The sequence below is a fragment of the Vombatus ursinus genome, unplaced genomic scaffold (genome assembly GCF_900497805.2).
Source record: "Vombatus ursinus unplaced genomic scaffold, bare-nosed wombat genome assembly UNPS02014813.1, whole genome shotgun sequence".
NCBI classification, from domain to species: Eukaryota; Metazoa; Chordata; class Mammalia; order Diprotodontia; family Vombatidae; genus Vombatus; species Vombatus ursinus.
Window position 1 is genome coordinate 7,694,778 of NW_020954591.1, and position 19,740 is coordinate 7,714,517.

General features: G+C 39.1%; 1 protein-coding gene across 5 annotated transcripts in view; it reads right to left on the bottom strand.

Moving 5' to 3' along the window:
• The window catches only part of FRY (FRY microtubule binding protein), a 505,098-nt gene that overhangs the window by 57,487 nt on the left and 427,871 nt on the right, over positions 1 to 19,740 (bottom strand). For all 5 annotated transcript variants that reach the window (XM_027877678.1, XM_027877681.1, XM_027877679.1 and 2 more), the window contains 8 exons: positions 17,724 to 17,922; positions 14,992 to 15,113; positions 8,713 to 8,900; positions 6,575 to 6,669; positions 5,561 to 6,168; positions 3,997 to 4,094; positions 3,459 to 3,629; positions 704 to 844 (listed from right to left, as the gene is read on the bottom strand). In XM_027877678.1, the coding sequence (XP_027733479.1) occupies positions 704 to 844; positions 3,459 to 3,629; positions 3,997 to 4,094; positions 5,561 to 6,168; positions 6,575 to 6,669; positions 8,713 to 8,900; positions 14,992 to 15,113; positions 17,724 to 17,922 (1,622 nt within the window). The remainder of the gene's footprint in view (positions 1 to 703; positions 845 to 3,458; positions 3,630 to 3,996; positions 4,095 to 5,560; positions 6,169 to 6,574; positions 6,670 to 8,712; positions 8,901 to 14,991; positions 15,114 to 17,723; positions 17,923 to 19,740) is intronic.

The following is a 19,740-nucleotide window of genomic DNA, read 5'->3' on the forward strand; positions in this document are numbered from 1 at the left end:
AGAGCGTTTTTTGTAACAGCAAAGAACAAGAAACAAAGTTTCCATTGATTGGGTAATTATGACATATTTAAACAGCATAAAAAGTCTATTTCAGTGAAACCCATGGCTCAGAATCACAATTCTCTGGGTTTAAACATACTGGGTTCAATTTAGAGAACCTTCTCCTACCCACTGAATCCTATTTCTTTGGCTTGTTTTGCCCCCACCCAGAATTTCCTTTGGCTACTTCACAGCATAGCTGGTGATTAGGTATCCACAGATTTCCAGGAAGCTAGGTAGTACAGAGTAGTGCACTGGGCCTGGAATCAGGAAAACCTGAGTTCAAATCTGAATTCTGACACTTACTAGTTGTACAACCTTGGTCAAATACAACCCCCCCAACTATTTGCCTTAGTTTTCTCGTCTGTAAAATGGGGACAATAATAGCACCTACCTTTCAGAGTTGTTGTGAGGATTAAATGAGATAATAATTATAATGTACTTAGCATGGTACCTAGCAGATAGTAAATGCTGTAGAAATGTTAGTTATATTATAATTATTTGGATATGAGACCCCAGTTCCCATGCAAAACATTCAAAGTAACTTCCTATCAGACAAAGAACAGCTTTAATGCTATGCAAAACAACAGAAAGGACATAATGATTCATAAACAGAAGACCTGGTTTCATACTCTCTTATAAAAGAAGTTAAAAACCATTTTACCTGCACATATTTTTCAATGGTCTTCAACACTTCCATGTTAAATTGCTTTACAGGAACACCTGATAGGTCCATATAGCTGAGCAGACTGTAGATCATCTGCAGGAGGGATTGTTGCATACTTGGAAGACCTTTCTCTAGGAGCTGTGAGGCAAGACATACAAAGGGAGTGAGTTAACTTTTTTTAATGGAAAAAAAAACTTCACTTGAGGTTCATACTCTCATAGGAATATATGTGAACTGGGTTACCTTGGGAATTGGTGGGTTCTCCCTCACAGAGGGGTCTTCAAGCAAAGTCTGGATGATCACTGCTAGGGTGTGTGGTAAAAGGGATTCTTGGTCAGATATGGATTATTCTAGGTGGCCACTATGTTTCTCTAATACTAGTATTTAACTTTATTTTTTAAAATATTTGTTTATGATTAACATACTACCCTATAGGAAGTAAAGCAGAGTGATCCATCCAACTCTCTAGAATTCAATTCAGTTTAATTTAATTCAATTTAATTTAATTCAAGCATTTACTAGGTACCTGATATGTTTAAGGCACTTTGCTAGACCTGAAGGCACAAAGGCTAAATGAGAATAAAAAAAGTTCTGGCTTCAAGGAATTAACATTCCATTTGGTAAAACTGCCCTACGCAAACAGCGTCACCAGTCCTATTCCCATATGTCTACCTTTCCCCACTCCAGTTGTCATATTCTAAAATAGGGGTCAACAAATTTTCAGAAGTGAGTGCCATGTGTATCTTCGTTCTAAATCAAAGTCCCAAACTGGCTGGAAATGTTGATACTATCAAGCCCACTAATAAAGACAAATGAGTTCACTTGGGTAATGAAGCTTTTTATGTTTTAAAACATTTCAGAAACTTGATTTAGCTCTTGACCAGTCTAGCCTCTTATAGGAAGGATCACAACTAAACATTAATGGGATGCATTATTTAGAAATCAGGATATCTTTTGAAAACTAACTAGTAATGAGTCCTTTGAAGGAACCCAGGGTAATGCACACTGGAATTGGAGTTTAAAGATATGGCTCCAAAACTTCTTGACTGTTTGACCTGGGTCAAGTAATGTCAACTTTTTAGTTTAAAATCGTTTTATCCATGTTATATCGTCCCTAAGTTCCTTGAGGACAGGAACTGTTTCATCATTGTTTTCATAGCCCCAGAATCTATCAGAGTGTCTCGTATATAACTGGCACTTGCTAGATGCTTGCTGAACTTACGAATAAATATAAACGCAAAAATGAAGTTTAGAAACGAATGTACAAAAGTTACTACTGGTGCCACACAACAGGAAGCTAGAACCAGCAAACACCATGTGATCCAACCGGACCCTCAGATACACCTTCCATTAAGCCTTATGTTCTTCAACTAAAAAATGGAGCTAATACTTATACAACCTACCTCACTGGGTTGTTGTGAGAAAATTGCTTTGTAAAATATAAAGGACTACGTAAATGGGAGATCGCAGTAGTATTAGGAGAGTTACATACCAGAAAGAGTAAAAATGAAAAATTCTGAAAAAAAGTAGGTGACATCACCTATATACAATGTCAACAAATTTCACATCTTTACAGATTAAACTCCTCAGGGCAAAAAGCAATACACTAAACACGGGTCATCGCTGGTGTAACACGTTGGTGCTTAATAGGCTCAAATAACTAAACTGTGCAGATATGGGAAGAAAAATAAACCCATACATTATTAGGCAGTATCTATAGATTTAGAGGAGGAAGGGCCTCTAAGAAGTTACTTAATTATAGGGTCTAGGGCTGCATGGGGCCCTAGAGCCCCTTCCAGGTCACCTAATCTAATCTTATCATTTGACAAAGACACTGGGGCCCAGGGAAGTTAAGTGATTAGCCCCAAATCATACAGATAGTAGCAGAAGTAGGATCTGAACCCGGGTCTTCTGACTCCACAGTCAGTGCTCTTTGTATTCCACCAAGCAGCCTTCCATTTTACAATCTAACCTTCCAAATTTATAGACGAGGAAATTGGGGTCCTTAAAGGTTAAGCAACCTTCCTAACATCACTAGGTAGCAAGTAGCAGAGCTGGGATTTGAACTTGGGTCCTCTGACTTTCAATCCAGGGTTCTTTCCACTGTACTACCCCCACCCCCATTACTCCCCTTCCCAGCACTAAGTAACCAGGACTAGGAGAAGAAGAATTGCTTGCTTAGAGTGTGCCAGAATTACATTTGCATGAGGATTAAAAAAAAAATCAACATTTCAGTTTGCAAAAACAACTGGCCATTATGAAAGTTTATTTTAAAACTTCTTTTCTTTTCAGTTTCAAATGGCCCATGGTATCATCAGTATGGGTCCTGCCTCCTAAAACACAGACAGTAACTACTCCATAATTGAGGAGGTGGCCTTTATGAAATATCATGACAGGGACAATTCATCACCTGTACCCAGCCTTTCCATCCCTAGGTAGGTGCATCTTCTGATGACAGACACATAATCCAGTCCCCCATAGGTTTTACACCTCAGGGCCTTTCCTGCTTTGTTGGAATTTGCACTCTGCAAAGGTCACCTTCATCCACGATGAGCAATGTGTTCTGCTAATTAGTGCAAGTAGAGACGATTGAAAATATCAAAGCATGATGTATTCTCTTTAAATGTTCATACACAGAGAGGCAAAATTCCTTCTGCCACGACCTCCCTCAAGACCATTCATTCCAGGCCCTTCAGGCTATATCAATCAGGGAGAAAAAGATGATGCCTGGAATTTCATTACCATTCCTCACCTCTGCCAGATATGTCACCATATTCAGGGTAATATCAGCAAATGCTTCATGAAGGTATCGACACACAACATTGACCCAGGTGGCACAGTCTCTTGTGTAGCTGTGGGTTTTATAAAGAGTCATGACATGTGCAAGATTTGAAAGCTTGGGGTTCTTTTCTTCCAGGCAAACCTAAAAAATGAAAATTAAATGTCCCAGTGAAAAAGAAAGAAAATGAATTTAAAACTCAAATATTATCTAGCAATCTAGAAAATAGACTTTCAGGACACAGAATTGATTTTTTAAAAAAGAAACTATTCTATAATATTTTCACAATTTTCCTCGTATTTAGAGATCATTTAAAAAAATATCATATATCAGATTGCCATAAACATTTGCCACTTAGAAAAGTATATGGTTAATGATATGGTTCATGCTTTCAAATGGAAAAAAAAAATTACTTATGGCCTCATTTCTGTAAGAGTTTGTCTAATTTTGTAAAGGCCTGGGTTCCTAAGCCCAAGCTGATTTACATGTTGGTAATAATATAGTACTATACCTGAGCAATCCTCTCTGCTATATCCTTACAGAATTGATTAGGATTGTCAAAATGTTGAATCAACTGAGGCAGGAGACAAAGGACATTCAATGGAAATCCTGGAATGGGAAAAAGGATACAATGAGTATATCTGAGGGAAAGAAAAATGTATTTTTACTCATAAGCAGACTAAGGTTGGCAGTTATATTAGAGAATGTATACCCACTGAGGTAAAGCAAATGCAGTCTGTTGTGAGGTAACTTTATTTTGGCAAAATACAAAAGTCAGGAAAAGACTGCAATCACAATAGTGTAAGAGAAAACCTTTACAAAATCAATGTTTACAACTGATTTTAAATTTTAAAATAAAGACTCTTACTGAGGATTACCTGGCTGACAGAATTATTAAAAATATTAATAATGTACTGAAGTGTGTCTTTAAAACAGTATAAGGGGAAAAAAGTTTTGTTTTCAAAAATGTCATGCGAATTAAGAGACTTCTTAAGTTTGGGCCTAATCATTATTATCGTAAGGCTCTTTAAATAATAACAGTTGGCATGTAGGCTGTTCACCAAAATGTTATGCTTTATGTCAACAAAAAGAATACTAGGCTATATTTAAGAGCATTAAAAAATGGGGTTTGTTTATTTGGCTTAATGAAAAGTATAATGACCTGGGTGAACAGTCAGAATAAAAAGACAAAGCAAAATAAAAGGTCTGGATGTTAACCTATAAAATCTTAATGAGAAGGAACAATCATGATCTGGGTCTTGAAGGGTAAGGAACTTAACCTTCACTTTTCTCCCATGATAAGACTAATTTTAGAAGGACATATTAACTGTTGTTTTGGAAATAGAAATACTTTCTAATAAAAATAATCAAATGAATGAATTGCAGAGAATTGGGAGATGAAAAAATACATTTACACATTACCACAGAATATTTTGAGAGGCAGCACGGGATGTGTTTAGAGTTCACTTAGAGTCAGGGAGATCTGGGTTCAAGACCCACCTTTAACACATTCTGGTTGTGGGATGCTAGAAATGTCATTTATGCTTTAAGTGTCTGAGGCAACGCCCTAAGACTGTAAGGCGAAGGCTATAAAAACCAGCAACTTTCAGAGCCTTAAGAACTATTATCAGGTCAATGACCAGCCATGACTCCAGAGAACTGATGACAAAGCATGCTACCAGCCTCCTGAGAGAGAAGTGATGGATTAAGGGGGTGCGTAATGGACATGGCCAATGAGAGTTTTTTTCCCTTGACTATACATATTTGTTATAACGGTTTTCTTTTTCTTTTTTCAATGAGAGGCACAAAAGGGAGGAAAAATTGATTTTCTTTTAAAAAAAATAATTAATTAAAAGACTAAGCTGAAGAACCGTTGTTGATATGCATTGTTAGAAGGAGTTTCCTTCCTTGGGAGTTTTCAATATCAACGAAATTGGGTACAGGACCATTGGTCTCTGCCCCCAACTGAACAGAATTGTTTTTAAAAGCCTCAATCTATATTCTTGTATGTTTATAACAAATTTCAGCACAATGGCAAATAAAACACATAAGAGGGAAAGATTCATGGGATTTACCAATAGCCTGAGATGAGTCGACCATAGATACTCGTGACACGGGTGTTAGCAAACTGAAGAGATGCAGGGTGAGGTCTGTGGTAGTGAGGGAAGTGAATCCTTTGAGCAACAGCTGTTGTAGCCCTGAGAAATCTGCCCACTTGAGCTGTCCTTGTAATTTTTCAAGTTTCTCTCGGTTTTCAGCTTTGTCAAGGGGCAAATGAGTCAGTAACTTATTGAGTAATCTTAAGGCCATTAGATATTCAAACTCAAAATCAGATTCCATTAAGGCCACAGTGACCCAGAAAATGGTGGCCAATAGGTTGGTTGGATTGTTGATGTGGGATGGGTCGGTGAGGCTGTCTTTCAAAGAAGACGAGCTCCTGGTCTTAGAGGAGAGCCCCTGCTGGGTACAAGCCTGGATCCGGTCCAGAGTTGCACTTCGAGGTGGGTCTGAAGTTCGGTCTACAACGCCAAACTTCTTGGGGACGGAGAAACTCCTCTGATGTCGGCTTCGTTCTGCAGTGGCTGTGTTGCCACTGGCAACTCCTGGGTTCACATTCAGTTGACCTGTGCTCTTTCGGTTTGCTGTCAGCTTAGTGCTTGAGCTTAGATCAGGTGATGATGAGCTGGGGATGGGAATAAATAAGTTTATTAGAATATGCCAGTGAGCTTCTGTGAAAATCCCACCCTTCTCAATAAAGTCAAATTCATCTCAGGGGATGTTAACGGAGGGAGCATGCCCACTCTTTTGGAAACATCAACTTTTGTAAATTCCTCTTTCTTGACTCCTCTATTGAAAGCTATGAAAATGAGCACTGATCTCATTACTGAGGATATAAAAGACATGTAGGAAAGTCTGAGAATCAGGCGTGGGACTAAAAAAAAAATCTGTCACTTGTTATAGTGATTCAAATGAGTTTTTATAGGTGTTTCCTGAACTTATTTTACACTGTCAGAGCAAATATTTCTCAAATGTTTAAAAAAAAGCCTACAGAATTCTTGATTTCCAAATGTCATGAAACTGTCTCTCACCGAGATAGTACAGTCAAGAGATCACTGTTCTTCAAGCAGTCTGACAAATTATCCACAGTAGCTTCCAAGGTAAGGAGTGCTTCCATTACATAACCCTGCCAAACACAGAAACCAACCATTTCAACATAAAAGTGGATTTGCTATTCTTCAAAAACAACCCCAAAGAGGTATCTTGGTGAAATGGATAGAGCACGGACCTGGAGTCAGGAAGACTTGGAGTTGAATCCCATCTCGGGCAAATACTAGCTATGTGACCCTGGACAAGTCACTTAACTTCTGTTTGTCTCAGTTTCCTCATAAATGAAATAATGGATTCAATGACCTCTAATATCCTTTAATATCCTTTACAGGTCTAAGTCTGTGAGTCTATGATGTATTTGTGCTTCCTGTGACAGCTGACTTAACACTTAAAGAGAAATTACATAAGATCATATATCATAACTCTAGAGCTGAAATGGACCTTAGAGATCATCTAAGTCCTTCATTATACAGATAAGGAAACTAAGGCCCAGAGAGGTTAAAGAATTTCTCCAAGGATATACATGTAGAAAATGGCAGGGTTGGAATTGAAACACAGGTCGTTCTCTGTCTCCCAGTCCATCAGTCTTTCCACTACACCATACTACCCTTCAAATTACTTAGGGCTAGTTATTCCCAAATAATACTGTATTAATACTATGGTAGAACATTGTTGCTGGCTTGGTTTATTATTATAAAAGGGATAAGAAGGAAGAATCTATCTCACTTACTAATGTTTAGCCTAGAGAAAGCAGCATTGGGGAGTATAAGAACATGATGCCTATCTGAAAATGTTTGTATGAATGTCATATGAAAGAAGAATTAAGATGGAGTCTATATAGTTCCAAAGGGCAGAAACAGGACCAAAAGGTGGAAATTACCAGAAAATGGAATTTAGCCCAATAGAAAATAAAATTTCCTAATAGATTAGAGCTGGCTGAAGACAGAATGGTCTACATTGCAAGACAGCAAGTTTCCTGTGAGACTGCAAGCTCCTGGAAGGCAGAGACTATAGTTTGCCTTTCTCTGTATCAGCACTTAGCACAGTGCTTGGTATGCAGTAGGTGCTTGATAAATGTCAACTGACTGTTATTGGAGTGGTGTAGAGGGAATTCAGGCATTGGACAGGCATTGTACTCAGTGAGCTCTCAGGTGTCCTCCAGCTTGAGGACTCTCTGATTCCTGAGACATAATCAGTACACTTAGACAAAGAAAAGAAGCTTTGGGAGTTGGTGGATGGATGTCAGATCTACAATAGGCTTGTCAAGATCAACCAGTTGGTAACAATGGGATAGCATGTTATATAGCTTAGTGTTATATAAACGTGAGCTATTGTCACCACTATTACAGACCCCAGTAAGGTAATTTGGTTGCCACAGCTTTCAATCATACTCTCAAGTCCTTTGGCATTTGAAATGCTGCCTTCAAGTCATAGGGAATGGGGTTAGTTATAAGCTAGAGCAGAGGTTCTTAACCATTTTGTTTTGTGTTGGACCCTTCTGGCAGTCTGGTGAAGACTATGGACCCCTTCTCAAAGTGTTTTGAAATGCATAAAATAAAATATATAGGATTATAAAGAAAATCAATTATATTGAAACACAGTTAGCAAAACATAAAAAAATGCCAAGTTAATGGACCCCAGGTTAAGAAGGGCTAGAAGGAGAAGGCTGCTAAGCAGCCCACTTCCCAAGTCCTTTGGGATTCGCTGAGATAGTGATATGGACAAAGGCACTGAGAACAAAATGCTTCCCAGTGAGTTCCTCTTCCCCCTCCCTCTCTTAAGCAAATTTTAACCACCATAGGGCTTTAGGCGAGGAAACAAGTAGCTCTTTGCCCCCAAATCATTGTTTGAGGGTATCCTAGGTTAGCAGCAAAAGTAAACAGTAATGCTACAAATTTTGGCTGCCAATATAAAAACAAACAGGTGTTGTATGTTCATCATCTACTCAGAAAGTTAAATATGAAGCAATCAGCAGAGCTAGAAGTATTCTATAAAAGTCAGCCATTATTAGCATTGTTGATGGGATGTATGACTAAGGGAGAAAGAGAAGACAGACTACATCAGTTTTTTTTTTAAATTGGACACCAGATGATAAGCTCACCACCCTTTGCTTTCATACCTGAATCTCATCTCCATGTTCTCCAATAACTTCCACCAGTCGAGAGAGGAGGTCAGACAGGGCATGGGCTGACAAAGGTTGCTTTAGGGCCCGGAAGATCTGGAAAGAGCGACCTGCATAATGCCTAGAAGAGCTGGCCAGGGCTGTTTGTAACGCAACTTCACTCAGGTGTTGCTCCAGATGGAAACCTGAGAGAGGGGAGGAGGGGAGGGGAGGGGAGGGGAGAAGATCAAAGAATCAAAATCTCTGAGCTGGAAAGGAGCTCAGACGCCATCTAATGCAAAACTTTCTGGACTGAGGATCCCCTTTAGTACATCCCCAACAAGCTGTCAGCCAAACTTTAGTTGGGAGATCAGTAATGAGAGGGAAATCTATGACACACACTACCCAACCTCCCCCTGCGCCCCACATGGCTTCCCATTCCTTTTGGGATAATAAAGTACAAACACAGCTCTGACTGAAAAAAACTCACATTTTTCAAGAACTCATTTGGTCTTTTATAATGGGCTAACCTGACCAAACCCACCATTACCCCTTCTGAATGAAAAGAATAAAAAAAAAAAAAAAACAAACCAGCAACAAAAACCTATGCTTCCATATTTAACTTCAAATTGATCCTACTCCACCTTTCACATTCGATATTTTGAGTTCTATTTGGTCTTCCTCATTCACATTAGTTATTTGCAAATTTTCAGTCCTCTTGTGCATGGAATGTAAGGACATCCATGTTTTAAATTCATGCCCCTTTTAAACTATGGAGGCTTCAATCCCAATCAAAAGACCTGTGACCACATGTAGACACAGCAATGTCCTTGTCTCCTCAAAACAGAGGCTATAAACGGGCATCTATAAAATGTTTATAAGCTTGCAATGCAAACTTGATCCTGCAACTTGATATCTGTCCTACTTATGTTTTTTAAGTCAGACAAAATCATAGCCCTCTACCTCAGCTGACCACTTTATTGGATGGTAATTAAAGGACATCATCGTGGAACTCTGGCGATCATTTAAAAGGCCCATGGCTGAAGGCAATGAAACATCTGGACTATACATACATAAAGGGAAACCAGTCCCAGTGGCCATCAATGACGATCTGGACTGCTATGGAATCCATTTGGCTGTATCCCAACTAACTAGATAAAGAGAATGAGCTGCAACAACTTGAGGTCACTTAAGTTCTCCTCTCCTTAGCCTCTGTTTGGGCTGTTGGGTCCACCAAGCCTTATAGTAAAGCTTCTGTATAAAGCACAAAATGTGTCAGGAAATGGGCTTAGAACTTTTCTCAGCAGAAAACAGTGGTAAAGTTCCTACTTACTAGAAAAACAAAGCCTAATAACATATATATAGAGAAGAAATTACTTTGTATCTTTGCTTAAATTCTTCTAAACTTCTGTTTTAATATGTTTTATAAGCTATTGCTCTAGTAAGTTTGGATTGTAACTAAAAAGTTGAACTGGAAGCAGTTAAGAGAGCTATATAAAGCCAGCTACAGTTATTGATAAAGGAACAGGAAAAGTGATATTGACTGTGCAAATCTTACTGTTTTAAAATTCCATAGTAACAGTCTCTAACTTTATAAGACTTAGAAAGTAGAGATGGGAGGGAAATTAGTTAACGACTGAAGGAAAAAGAGGAGAGTTCACATAGCATGCTCAGGGCACTGGGAACATCTCTCTACCTTGCCAGGAGACAAGGAATAAGGAGAAGGCAATGACCTGGAGAGGACAGACACGCAGCAAGGATCTTCTAACAAATAAGGTCCCATCCTATTCATTAACCTCAGCAGAATAAACAAACTACATCTGCTACGATGACATTTAGAGATGATGCCTGGAAGGATTTTTGATAATAATGATGATAATACTAATAACTAATATTACATAGTGATGGGGCAGATTACCTTCATTATAGGCAAAATGGGGGGAAATCAATAGCTTCTAGGGTGAACACTTGTAAGCCCCAATTTACAAAGTGATGGTAACTAATTAGCAAAACACTAAGAAAAATCTTTTTAGAAGGATTTTATTTTTGGATACAATGTCTCTGCTTTGTGCAGTCACAGTATTGAGAATTGGAAGGAGCCAAGGAGCCTGAGATAGTACCCAGTCCAACCTCCTCTTTTTAGAGACAGGAAAGAAGAGAAATTAAATGACTTGCCCAAGGTGTTTACATTATAAGCATGGTGACCAGATGAGGTTCTTCCCTCTATATTTCTCTAGCATGGAACTAGCTGGCCTCCAGTTGTAAAATTGGCCATATCCTATGCCCTGGAACTGGTCCAGTCTCTGAGCAAGGGAGTCATGACACCTATCAATCCAGTTATGTCACATTACTTTCATTTATTCTATGATCTAGCCAAACAGGATTGCTCATCTTCCTTCAAACACATCCCTACTCTTCCTTCATTCACCGTTCCTTAGACCTGGTATACATTCTCATCTCTAAAGATAACTTCTTACCATCTTAGCTTGTCCTTATTAATTCACAAAGGCATAGTTCTTGCCTATTGGGAGTTTGCTGCCAGTGCCAAGGCTTCATGGCCAGGTAGCTGTGTAGACCCGGGGTTACTAGGATCTGAAGACTACAGAGAACTAGCTTAACTGTCAGCTCTCCATGAAGCCTTTCCTGATTACATCAGTAGAAAGTGGTTTTTCCCTTTTTCAGACCACAGCACTTTATACTTCTCTTATGTTATGATTATATTTGCATTTGTGTGCACGACCTTGTTCTCTTTTGCCTCCTTCATTAAGCTATAAGCCTTTTGAGGTTAGGCGTTTCCCTCAGAGACCTGTGTCTCTAGGACCTCTTTCATCTTTTTAATTCCTTTGTTGTTGTTCAGTGGTTTTTCACTCTTGTCCAACTGTTCATGACCCTATTTGTTTTGTTTTGTTTTGTTTTTGAAGAGATACTAGAGTGGTTTGCTTTTCCTTCTCCAGCTCATTTTACAGATGAGGAAACTGAGGCAAACATGGTTAAGTGACTTGCCCAGCATCACAGAGCTAGTAAACATCTGAGGCTGGATTTGAATTCAGGTATCCTGACTCTAGGCCTGGCACTCTATCCACTATGCCACCTCATTGCTCCTTTACATCTTAATAAATCATCATGTCCATAGTACTTCAAAGATTTCAAAGTGTTTTGCATATAATATCTCATTTGATCACAGCCCTGTGAGTAAGAACTACAGGTATTATTTTTATCCCCAGTTTATAGATGAGAAAATTGAGGCTCAGTATAGTTGGCTGTCTTGCTGGTTGTCAAAGAGTTAATGAGTACTAAGCAAGAGGTTTAAACTCCGCTCTCCCATGCCTTCAAGTCCAGCACCCTTTTCATAATATGCCAAACTACTTGGTCTATACAGCTAATTGCCTGTGGAGCCTTGGCACTGGTAGTAAGCTCCCAATAGACAAGAACTATGCCTTTCTTAATTAATTTTTGTTCACAATACCATACTTTGTGCAAATAGACACTTAGGAATTACTATTTAATAAGAGGAAAGCTGAAAGGCATCTCTCTTTGCAGCTCTCCATTTCTTGGTTCATTTGCATGGACCTTGGAAGAGCCACTCCATTTAAAGATGAGAAAATGCTGATGGACCTTAATCAAATAAGGACTGAAAGTACATTGGGGAAATTGTATTAATATAGTGATTCAAGAACATCATGGAGTAGGTTTGTGAAAACAGGATGTTATAGTTAAGTGTGACATTATTTCTCAAAGTGTATATTACATATTAATTTATAAAAAATGATGGGCCTTTTAACAATTTCCTCACAATTAATGTACCCTAAGTCTATGGGTCTGGGTTGAAAAAATATTCCCTTATGCCAACAATCACTGGAATATTATTTACTGTATAAATTTCACATCACCTCATTTAATGCAAATTGGAAACAGGAGACATTCTGGAGTACTTTACGATTTAGTACCTCCTCTTAAATTCATGCATTCAAAGTGGGATAAAAGGAAATCAAGATCTGTTGTTGTTGTTCATTTGTTTCAGTTGTGTTCAACTCTTCATGACTCCATTTGGGGTTTTCTTGGCAAAGATACTGGAGTGGTTTGCTATTTCCTTCTTCAGCTCATTTTACAGATGAGGAAGCTGAGGCAAACAAGATTAAAGTGACCTGCCTAGGGTCACACAGCTAGGAAGTGTTGAGGCCAGACTTGAACTCAGGAAGAGGAGTCTTCCTGACTCGAGGCCCAGCACTGCATCCACAGTACCATTGGTCAAATGATAACAATGTCTTGGGTTTTAGACAGATCTAATTTTCAAAGGCATATTAAAAGTCCCGGTATGAAAGTAGTACAAATTGGTGTGCTATGTCCACCTAATTTAATGGACTGAAAATGTTAAACAAATGATGCTAGGATTCAAATATATACATAAGGAAAGAACTTATAATATGGGCAAAAAAAATACAGTGTATAGATTGTGTTTGCAGTGTGTATGTGTATATGTGTGTATGTTGAATGGGTACCATGCTTCAGATTTACTGGAGAAAGGTTCCCAGAGGAGATTTCATGAAGGATGGGAGGAAAAGAATTGGTTAGCTGGGATAAACTGGTTATTCTAGGAATACGCTAAGGCATGGAAGACAGGAATAAGATGATCAGGCAAAAGAAGCACTTAGCAAGGACAGCAGGACAGTAGGCAATACACTAGGGCAGCTGGGAGTGTCCTGGTCAAGGCTGTGGTCTCTCTAAGAATTGAAAGCCATTGCCTTATTCTCTTTTTTGTTACAACCCTCCAGACCAGGGTTGAGTTAATTAGTGGTTCATATGCAAATCATAAATTCCTTTCTTTCAGGCTATGTTTAATTCTCAGATGACTGTTAAGCAGAGGACAACGTCCCCATTTAATCAAGTGCCAAGTTTAACCTTTTCTGTCTCTCCGTGGAGGAAAGATGCAGCTTCTACATATAAAACTGACCATTTCATTTGATACCAAGTGAACATCACTGTGCTCTGGGGTTTTCAGAAGTAATTTAAGGTGGAATCTAAAAACAAGAAATGGGAAACCCTATTCCAGGAATACCTCCTCCACCCCAGTTCACCACCATTTCTTTTCTAAGGAATTCCTCCTTAGTAATTAGCATGTTATGATAATGGTGGCTTAGATATTTCAACCTTGGGAATGTGCTCATACTAGGAGCAGCTGAGGTTTTTAACATGTCAACTGAGCCACCAAGTAAGCAAAGGACCCTGTTGGGCCTAAAAGAAATTTAGCAGGTTAGAAATAAAACTGGTTCAACAGAATAATCAATGTATTCTTAGACCACTGATTCAATTTGTCAGTTAACAAACCTTTACTAAGTGCCTGGTTGTGCAGACCAGGAAAGGGAGACATAAAGATTAGATGAGATACAATCCCGGCTGTCATGGAGCCTTACAGTATAGGAGCGGGATAACACATAAACCCAGACTGAAAAATATAGAGTGTTACAGGTCACATGCGCTAGAAATCTCCAAAACAAAGTGCTTTGTGAAGTCTGAAGAGGAAGGCCCTAATTGGCAGAGGAGAGCAGGAAAGCCTCCCTGGAGAAAGTGGCATTTGAGTTTGGTTGTGAAGGAAGGGTGGGAATTCCTTTTATTGAGGGCAGAGGAATAATCAATCAGTTAATTAATCAACAAGCATTTATTAGGTGCCTCCTATGTGCCAGCCACTGTGCTGGGTGTTAGGGATGAAAAGTTGTAAACATGGTCTCTAGGTTGAGTGGGTAGTCCACTGAAGCCAGAATGAAATTAATGGACTTGGAGAACTAGGAGGAAAATTCAGGGGTCAGCAGTCATGATGAGGAAGAGAAAATTTGGTGAGAGTGGGAATATAAAAAAGTGGAAAGATAGGACACTGTGTCAGAAAGTGGAATTTCAAAGTTTAATATGTTGGAGATGGTATAATTATGGGTGATGCTGAAGTCTAAGCAACGGCCACATCAGTGGGTGGCTTAATTGAGTGGAAATGGAAACAAGAAGATCAAATGATAATAGGAAAAGTACTTCAAGTAGAGTAATGCAAATACAGATGATATCAAGCAGTATTAAATTATATAAAGTAGTCAGTTTCTGAGAGTTTTTATAACCTTAGATAGGACAGAACTATTACTCTGAGTTTTCCAAAAAAATGAACTCCAGTCAGATATTTGACAAATGTGAAAACCACCCCTAATGTGCTCTGTTTTAAGAGTGTCAAGTGTAGAATAACACGTCAGATCAAAGAACAGTGGGTCCCATTGTGGAAAAACTGAAGGTACACTTCCAAGTAACAAAATAAGGTACCTGACTTAGAATCCTTAAACACAGACACAACATGACGGAGGAAATTAGTGAGCTGCTCAGCACTCTTGGAATTCTGATTCTTGGGTGTAATATCTTCATGGCACCACAGTGGACCAAAAGCCCTTAAAAGATATAAATATGAGACAAATAACTATGACTTGCATTAGAAAAACAACATATTGTGATATATTTCTTCTCCTCTAGTAGGAGCTTTGCTAAATGTTTAAAAATTCATTTTATTGTGAGTTAGGTCTCCTTCTAATAATATGTTCAATAAAGATTTCTGAAGTTTCATAAATAGCGCAGCCCAGAAATTAAGGACTTTATAGTTCCTCTTCTATTTTTCAGGTAAAAAATACAGGTGGACTTCAGTTCGAAAATTCTAGTCACCAAGAAACATTTTCAAACAGACACTTGGTGCTGCTTATCTTACAGGACCTACCTCCCCCTAAGTTCAAGGTTGTTGCCACATTCCAAACAGGAGTCAATTAGTGCTGAGCTGAGAGCTGAGCCTTAGACTTAACCTAACTATAGGGATGTAGACTCATAGCCCATGGTCAGAATAGGGTGGGGACTGCAGAGTCATTTTATCAATAACAAATTTATAGAGGCAAAGCTTAAGCTGGAAGGGACCTTTGAAGTCATCAGGTTCAACTCCTGGACCATCATGGAGAGAAAGTTACTGGAGAAAACATTTTTGTTGTTTTCTTTCTTTAAGAAAAGTTTGGATTTTTTGTTATTGTCCTTGTATATGTGTGACACAAAGACTAAGGCATAGTTTGGACTAGCACTCAGGTATCCTTACTCAGGTATTCTCATTGCTCCCCATAAAAAAAATGACAGTTTTCTAATGTAAAGGAGGCTTTGTTCCTATAATGCTATACACACACACACACACACACACACATACATACATATATATGCTACATAGGATAAACTATATGCAGAAATTGTTGGGCTATTTTTCTAGTGATTTTGTCATTATCAAACTCTCCCCTAGGGAATCCTTCTTTTTACAGGGGCAAGAATGAAGGGTGTTTCCTTTCCAAGAAAAATTCCTGGTCCCTTAATATAATAAACTAAACGGTCATAGGATCAAACAATCCTGTTATGTATGTATAGACTCATGGTCCTTTGATCTTTAATAAGCACTGTTTAAGTGATTACTCTATGCCAGGCACAGTGCTTGATAAAGGGGCCACAAAGTCAAAACCAAACGGGGCCTGCCCTCAAGGAACTTACGTTCTATTGTGAGGAATGACATGCAAGCAGAAAAACAAAGACAAAATATAAACAAAGTAAATGCAAGGTAATTTGAATCAGCCCCACCCAATATTAAGAAAGGACCCACTAATTTCTTTCACAAGCTTTCTCCAAACAAAAAGGGTAGGTCTGACTGTCACTCATCCCCTTACTTAATAAACTCCCTGTTACCTCCAGGGTCAAACATAAAGTCCTCTGTTTGGCATTTAAAGCTCTTCACCACCTGGCCCCTCCCTACCTTTCCAGTTTTCTCATACTTCATGATCCAGCTACACTGAACTACTTGCTATTCCTATAACATATCCCTCAAACTCCTTTCTCTGTACTTTGCACTGGCTGTCCCCCATGCCTGGAATACTCCGCCTCCTTGTCTCCTCTTCTTAGTTTACCTGGTTTCCTTCAAGACTAAGCCTAAATCCCATCCTCTATAGGTCCTTCCACAAGCCTCTACCTGTTACTGCCTTCCCTCTTTCTATAACTTGTATATATCCAGCTATTTACATTGTGTTTCCCCGATTAAAATGTGAGCCCCTTGAGAGGAAAGGCTGTTTTTCCTTTTATCTGTATCTCCAACTCTCAGCACAGTGCCTGTATCATAGTAAGCATTTAATAAATAACTGCTGATGAACTCAGTGACTGACAAAAATATAATGAGCCATCTGTGAGGTACAGAGAAAGTTTTGGATATGTAATAATAGAAAAGGAATTTTCTCTGGCATGTTAATTGGCAAAGTACTAGAGAAAAGATTTACTCACATAGGACTTTAAGTGAGCTGCTGCTCACTAGAGATAAGAAGGCATTGTGGGAATGCCCCACGCTGCCAGTAACACTCTGGATTTACCAGACAAATCATTAAGTATAAGCATCATGAGACCTGAAAAATAGGATAACCCACAACTTTTTTATTTGATTTATTAAGTATTGGTTTGCTCCATCTTTCTTGTACTACCTTCCCAACTTGTTTCTGTTTGCTATTTGTGGCCTCTTCCAACTGATGAACAGAGGGAAGTTTTTCAATCAATCAGTCAATCAACATTTATTAAGTGACTACTCTGGGACGGGCACTGTACTAAGCTCTGGGGACACTAGGAAATGTAAAAGACAGTTCTAGGAGTTTACAATTTAATGGGTTTTCTCAGTAATTGCTCCTTGGTAGGATATGGGTAATGCATAGTTTTAGGTATAAAAGTATTAAGCCAGAGAGCACCTAGCCTCTGCCACACTTAATCCTGGTTAAAGTCAGGATTGTTACAGGGCATCATAGATTCTTGCCAACCAGTTGTCATATCGTGGTTCCTAAAAAACCAAACTGAAACAAAACAAAAAGAACCAAGCTCTTTCCATTCATGGTAATTTTAGCAGATTCTTGGAAAACAGTAGAATTTGTTGGAACTTGGTGTTCATTTTTTCCGAGTGTGTTCTGGTACTTTTCCAAACGAGGGCTCTAAGATGGCAGACCACTCATTACCTGGTAGTCAGGAACTCGATGAGCTTGTTTGCCTTCTCATCAGTTTCATTGGCTGTGTCAATGTCTTCTATCTCCTGGGTGATCTGTGGGAGATTCCCGCTGCTGCCTCCCAGACTGATGCTGGAGGAAGCAGAGCTGGAGCTTAAGCCAGAGTCCGGCACGGGGGAGGACTGGTGCTCTCTGAGAAAGTCAAAGCCACCTGGTGGGAGAAGAGAAGGTTAGAACGCACTATCCCAGTATGCTTGTCAGCTTTCTTAATGAGACCAAGAGATCAACATACAACGCTGCTCCCTTTAAGCCGCAAGAATACCCCCATGTTTCAAGCTTAGAGAAAAGAAGCAATTAGGAGGTTTAACGCTAAAGTAATGAGACTAGTGTTTGCGTTTCACTTATGGAAACCAGTCTCCTTACCTTATTGCATTATGCACTATCTACCTCTGTAGGTTACAAGTTGCTTGAGAGGAGGGACTTGTTTCGATTTTGTCTTTATAGCCCTGGCGCATAGTAAGAGCTTAATAAATATTGACTGACCGACTGAAGAGACCAAAGGCATGGCCAATATAGAGATGAACTCCCTGGGGCATTTTCAAGAAAATGTAGCTTAAAATGCTTTGGGCAATCCAATTTCAGATATAGGGTCTCTTTAGCCCCTTGAGGATGGGATCAGTGCAGGGGAATGCAAAGAAAAGAAAAACCTGGCCAAGCATAAGGATTAACTTTACAAAAACTCTTTTAAAAATTATTATTATTATTATTTGGTGAGGCAATCAGGGTTAAGTGACTTGCCCACGGTCACACAGCTAGTAAGTGTCAAGTGTCTGAGGTCAGATTTGAACTCAGCTTCTCCTGACTCCAGGGCCAGTGCTCTATCCACTGAGCCACCTACATAAACTCTTAGTATGTAACAGAGCAGAACCATAGAAATGAACAGAAAACAAAACAAATAAACATGAAATGTTTGCTCAGTGTCTAACAAGTATCTATGAGGTTCCACTATCTTTGTAATCCACATACTGGCGTGCCCTCATCAGAGAAGGTGCTGTGCTCTGTGAGCAAAGCAGAATTGAAGTAGCTCAAAAGAAACACAAAATGCACAGATTTAGAGAATCCACCCCAAAAGTTCACATGGATTATTCGTGCCTGACCTGTGGTAGAACATTCCAAGCTCATATTGGTCTGATCACAGTTGGACACATTGTAACTTGATTCTAACATAGTGATGTCATTTTGGTCCTCTTCAAGAACGAAGGAACCAACCAACCAAACAACCAATCTTACCTAACCTTAATCACTACATGGGCATTGCTTCAGTCAAAGTGAGAACTCATAAAGACCTTAGCTTAAAAAGGCCAAGGTCTCCACTGCATCTGAGGCCATCTCCTATTGGCCTGATCTATGTCTCACCACTGGACCCAGATGGTTCCGGGGGGAGAAAGTGAGGCTGGTGACTTTGCACAGCCCTCCCTCATTTAAATCCAATTCATGTGCAAGTCATGGCATCATCTTCCTGATGTCATGGTCCTCTTTGAGAATGAAGGACAAACAACAATAATTCACATAGCCTTGGAGGCCAACTAATCTAACCTCCTTATTTTAAAATGAGAACATTGAGGATAAGAGAACAAGTGATTTATCCAGGGTCACACAGGTGACAGTGTATCAGAGCTGAGAAACAAAACCAGGCCTTCTGATTTCAAATCCAGTTCTCTTCCCATTGCACCAAATCTTTTTTTTTTAAATATAATTGCAGAGAACCCTACCATACATTTGATCTATAAAGGTGACATGGTATATCATTCTAGAGACTGAGTTGTTTCTTTCAACAAAGCTTGCCTCTTCCCTTCTTGTTTTTTTTTTAGCAAAAAATGTTTTTGGTACATGTGTAGATCATTTTCTTAAAGATTTTAGGGAGATGAGAAACTAAGTATGTGGGTTGGTGGTTACTAATGTTCTTTTAATTGCCTTTTTGATAGTTAAGCCATCTTTGATCCTCCCTCCATCATTCAATATCTTCTCT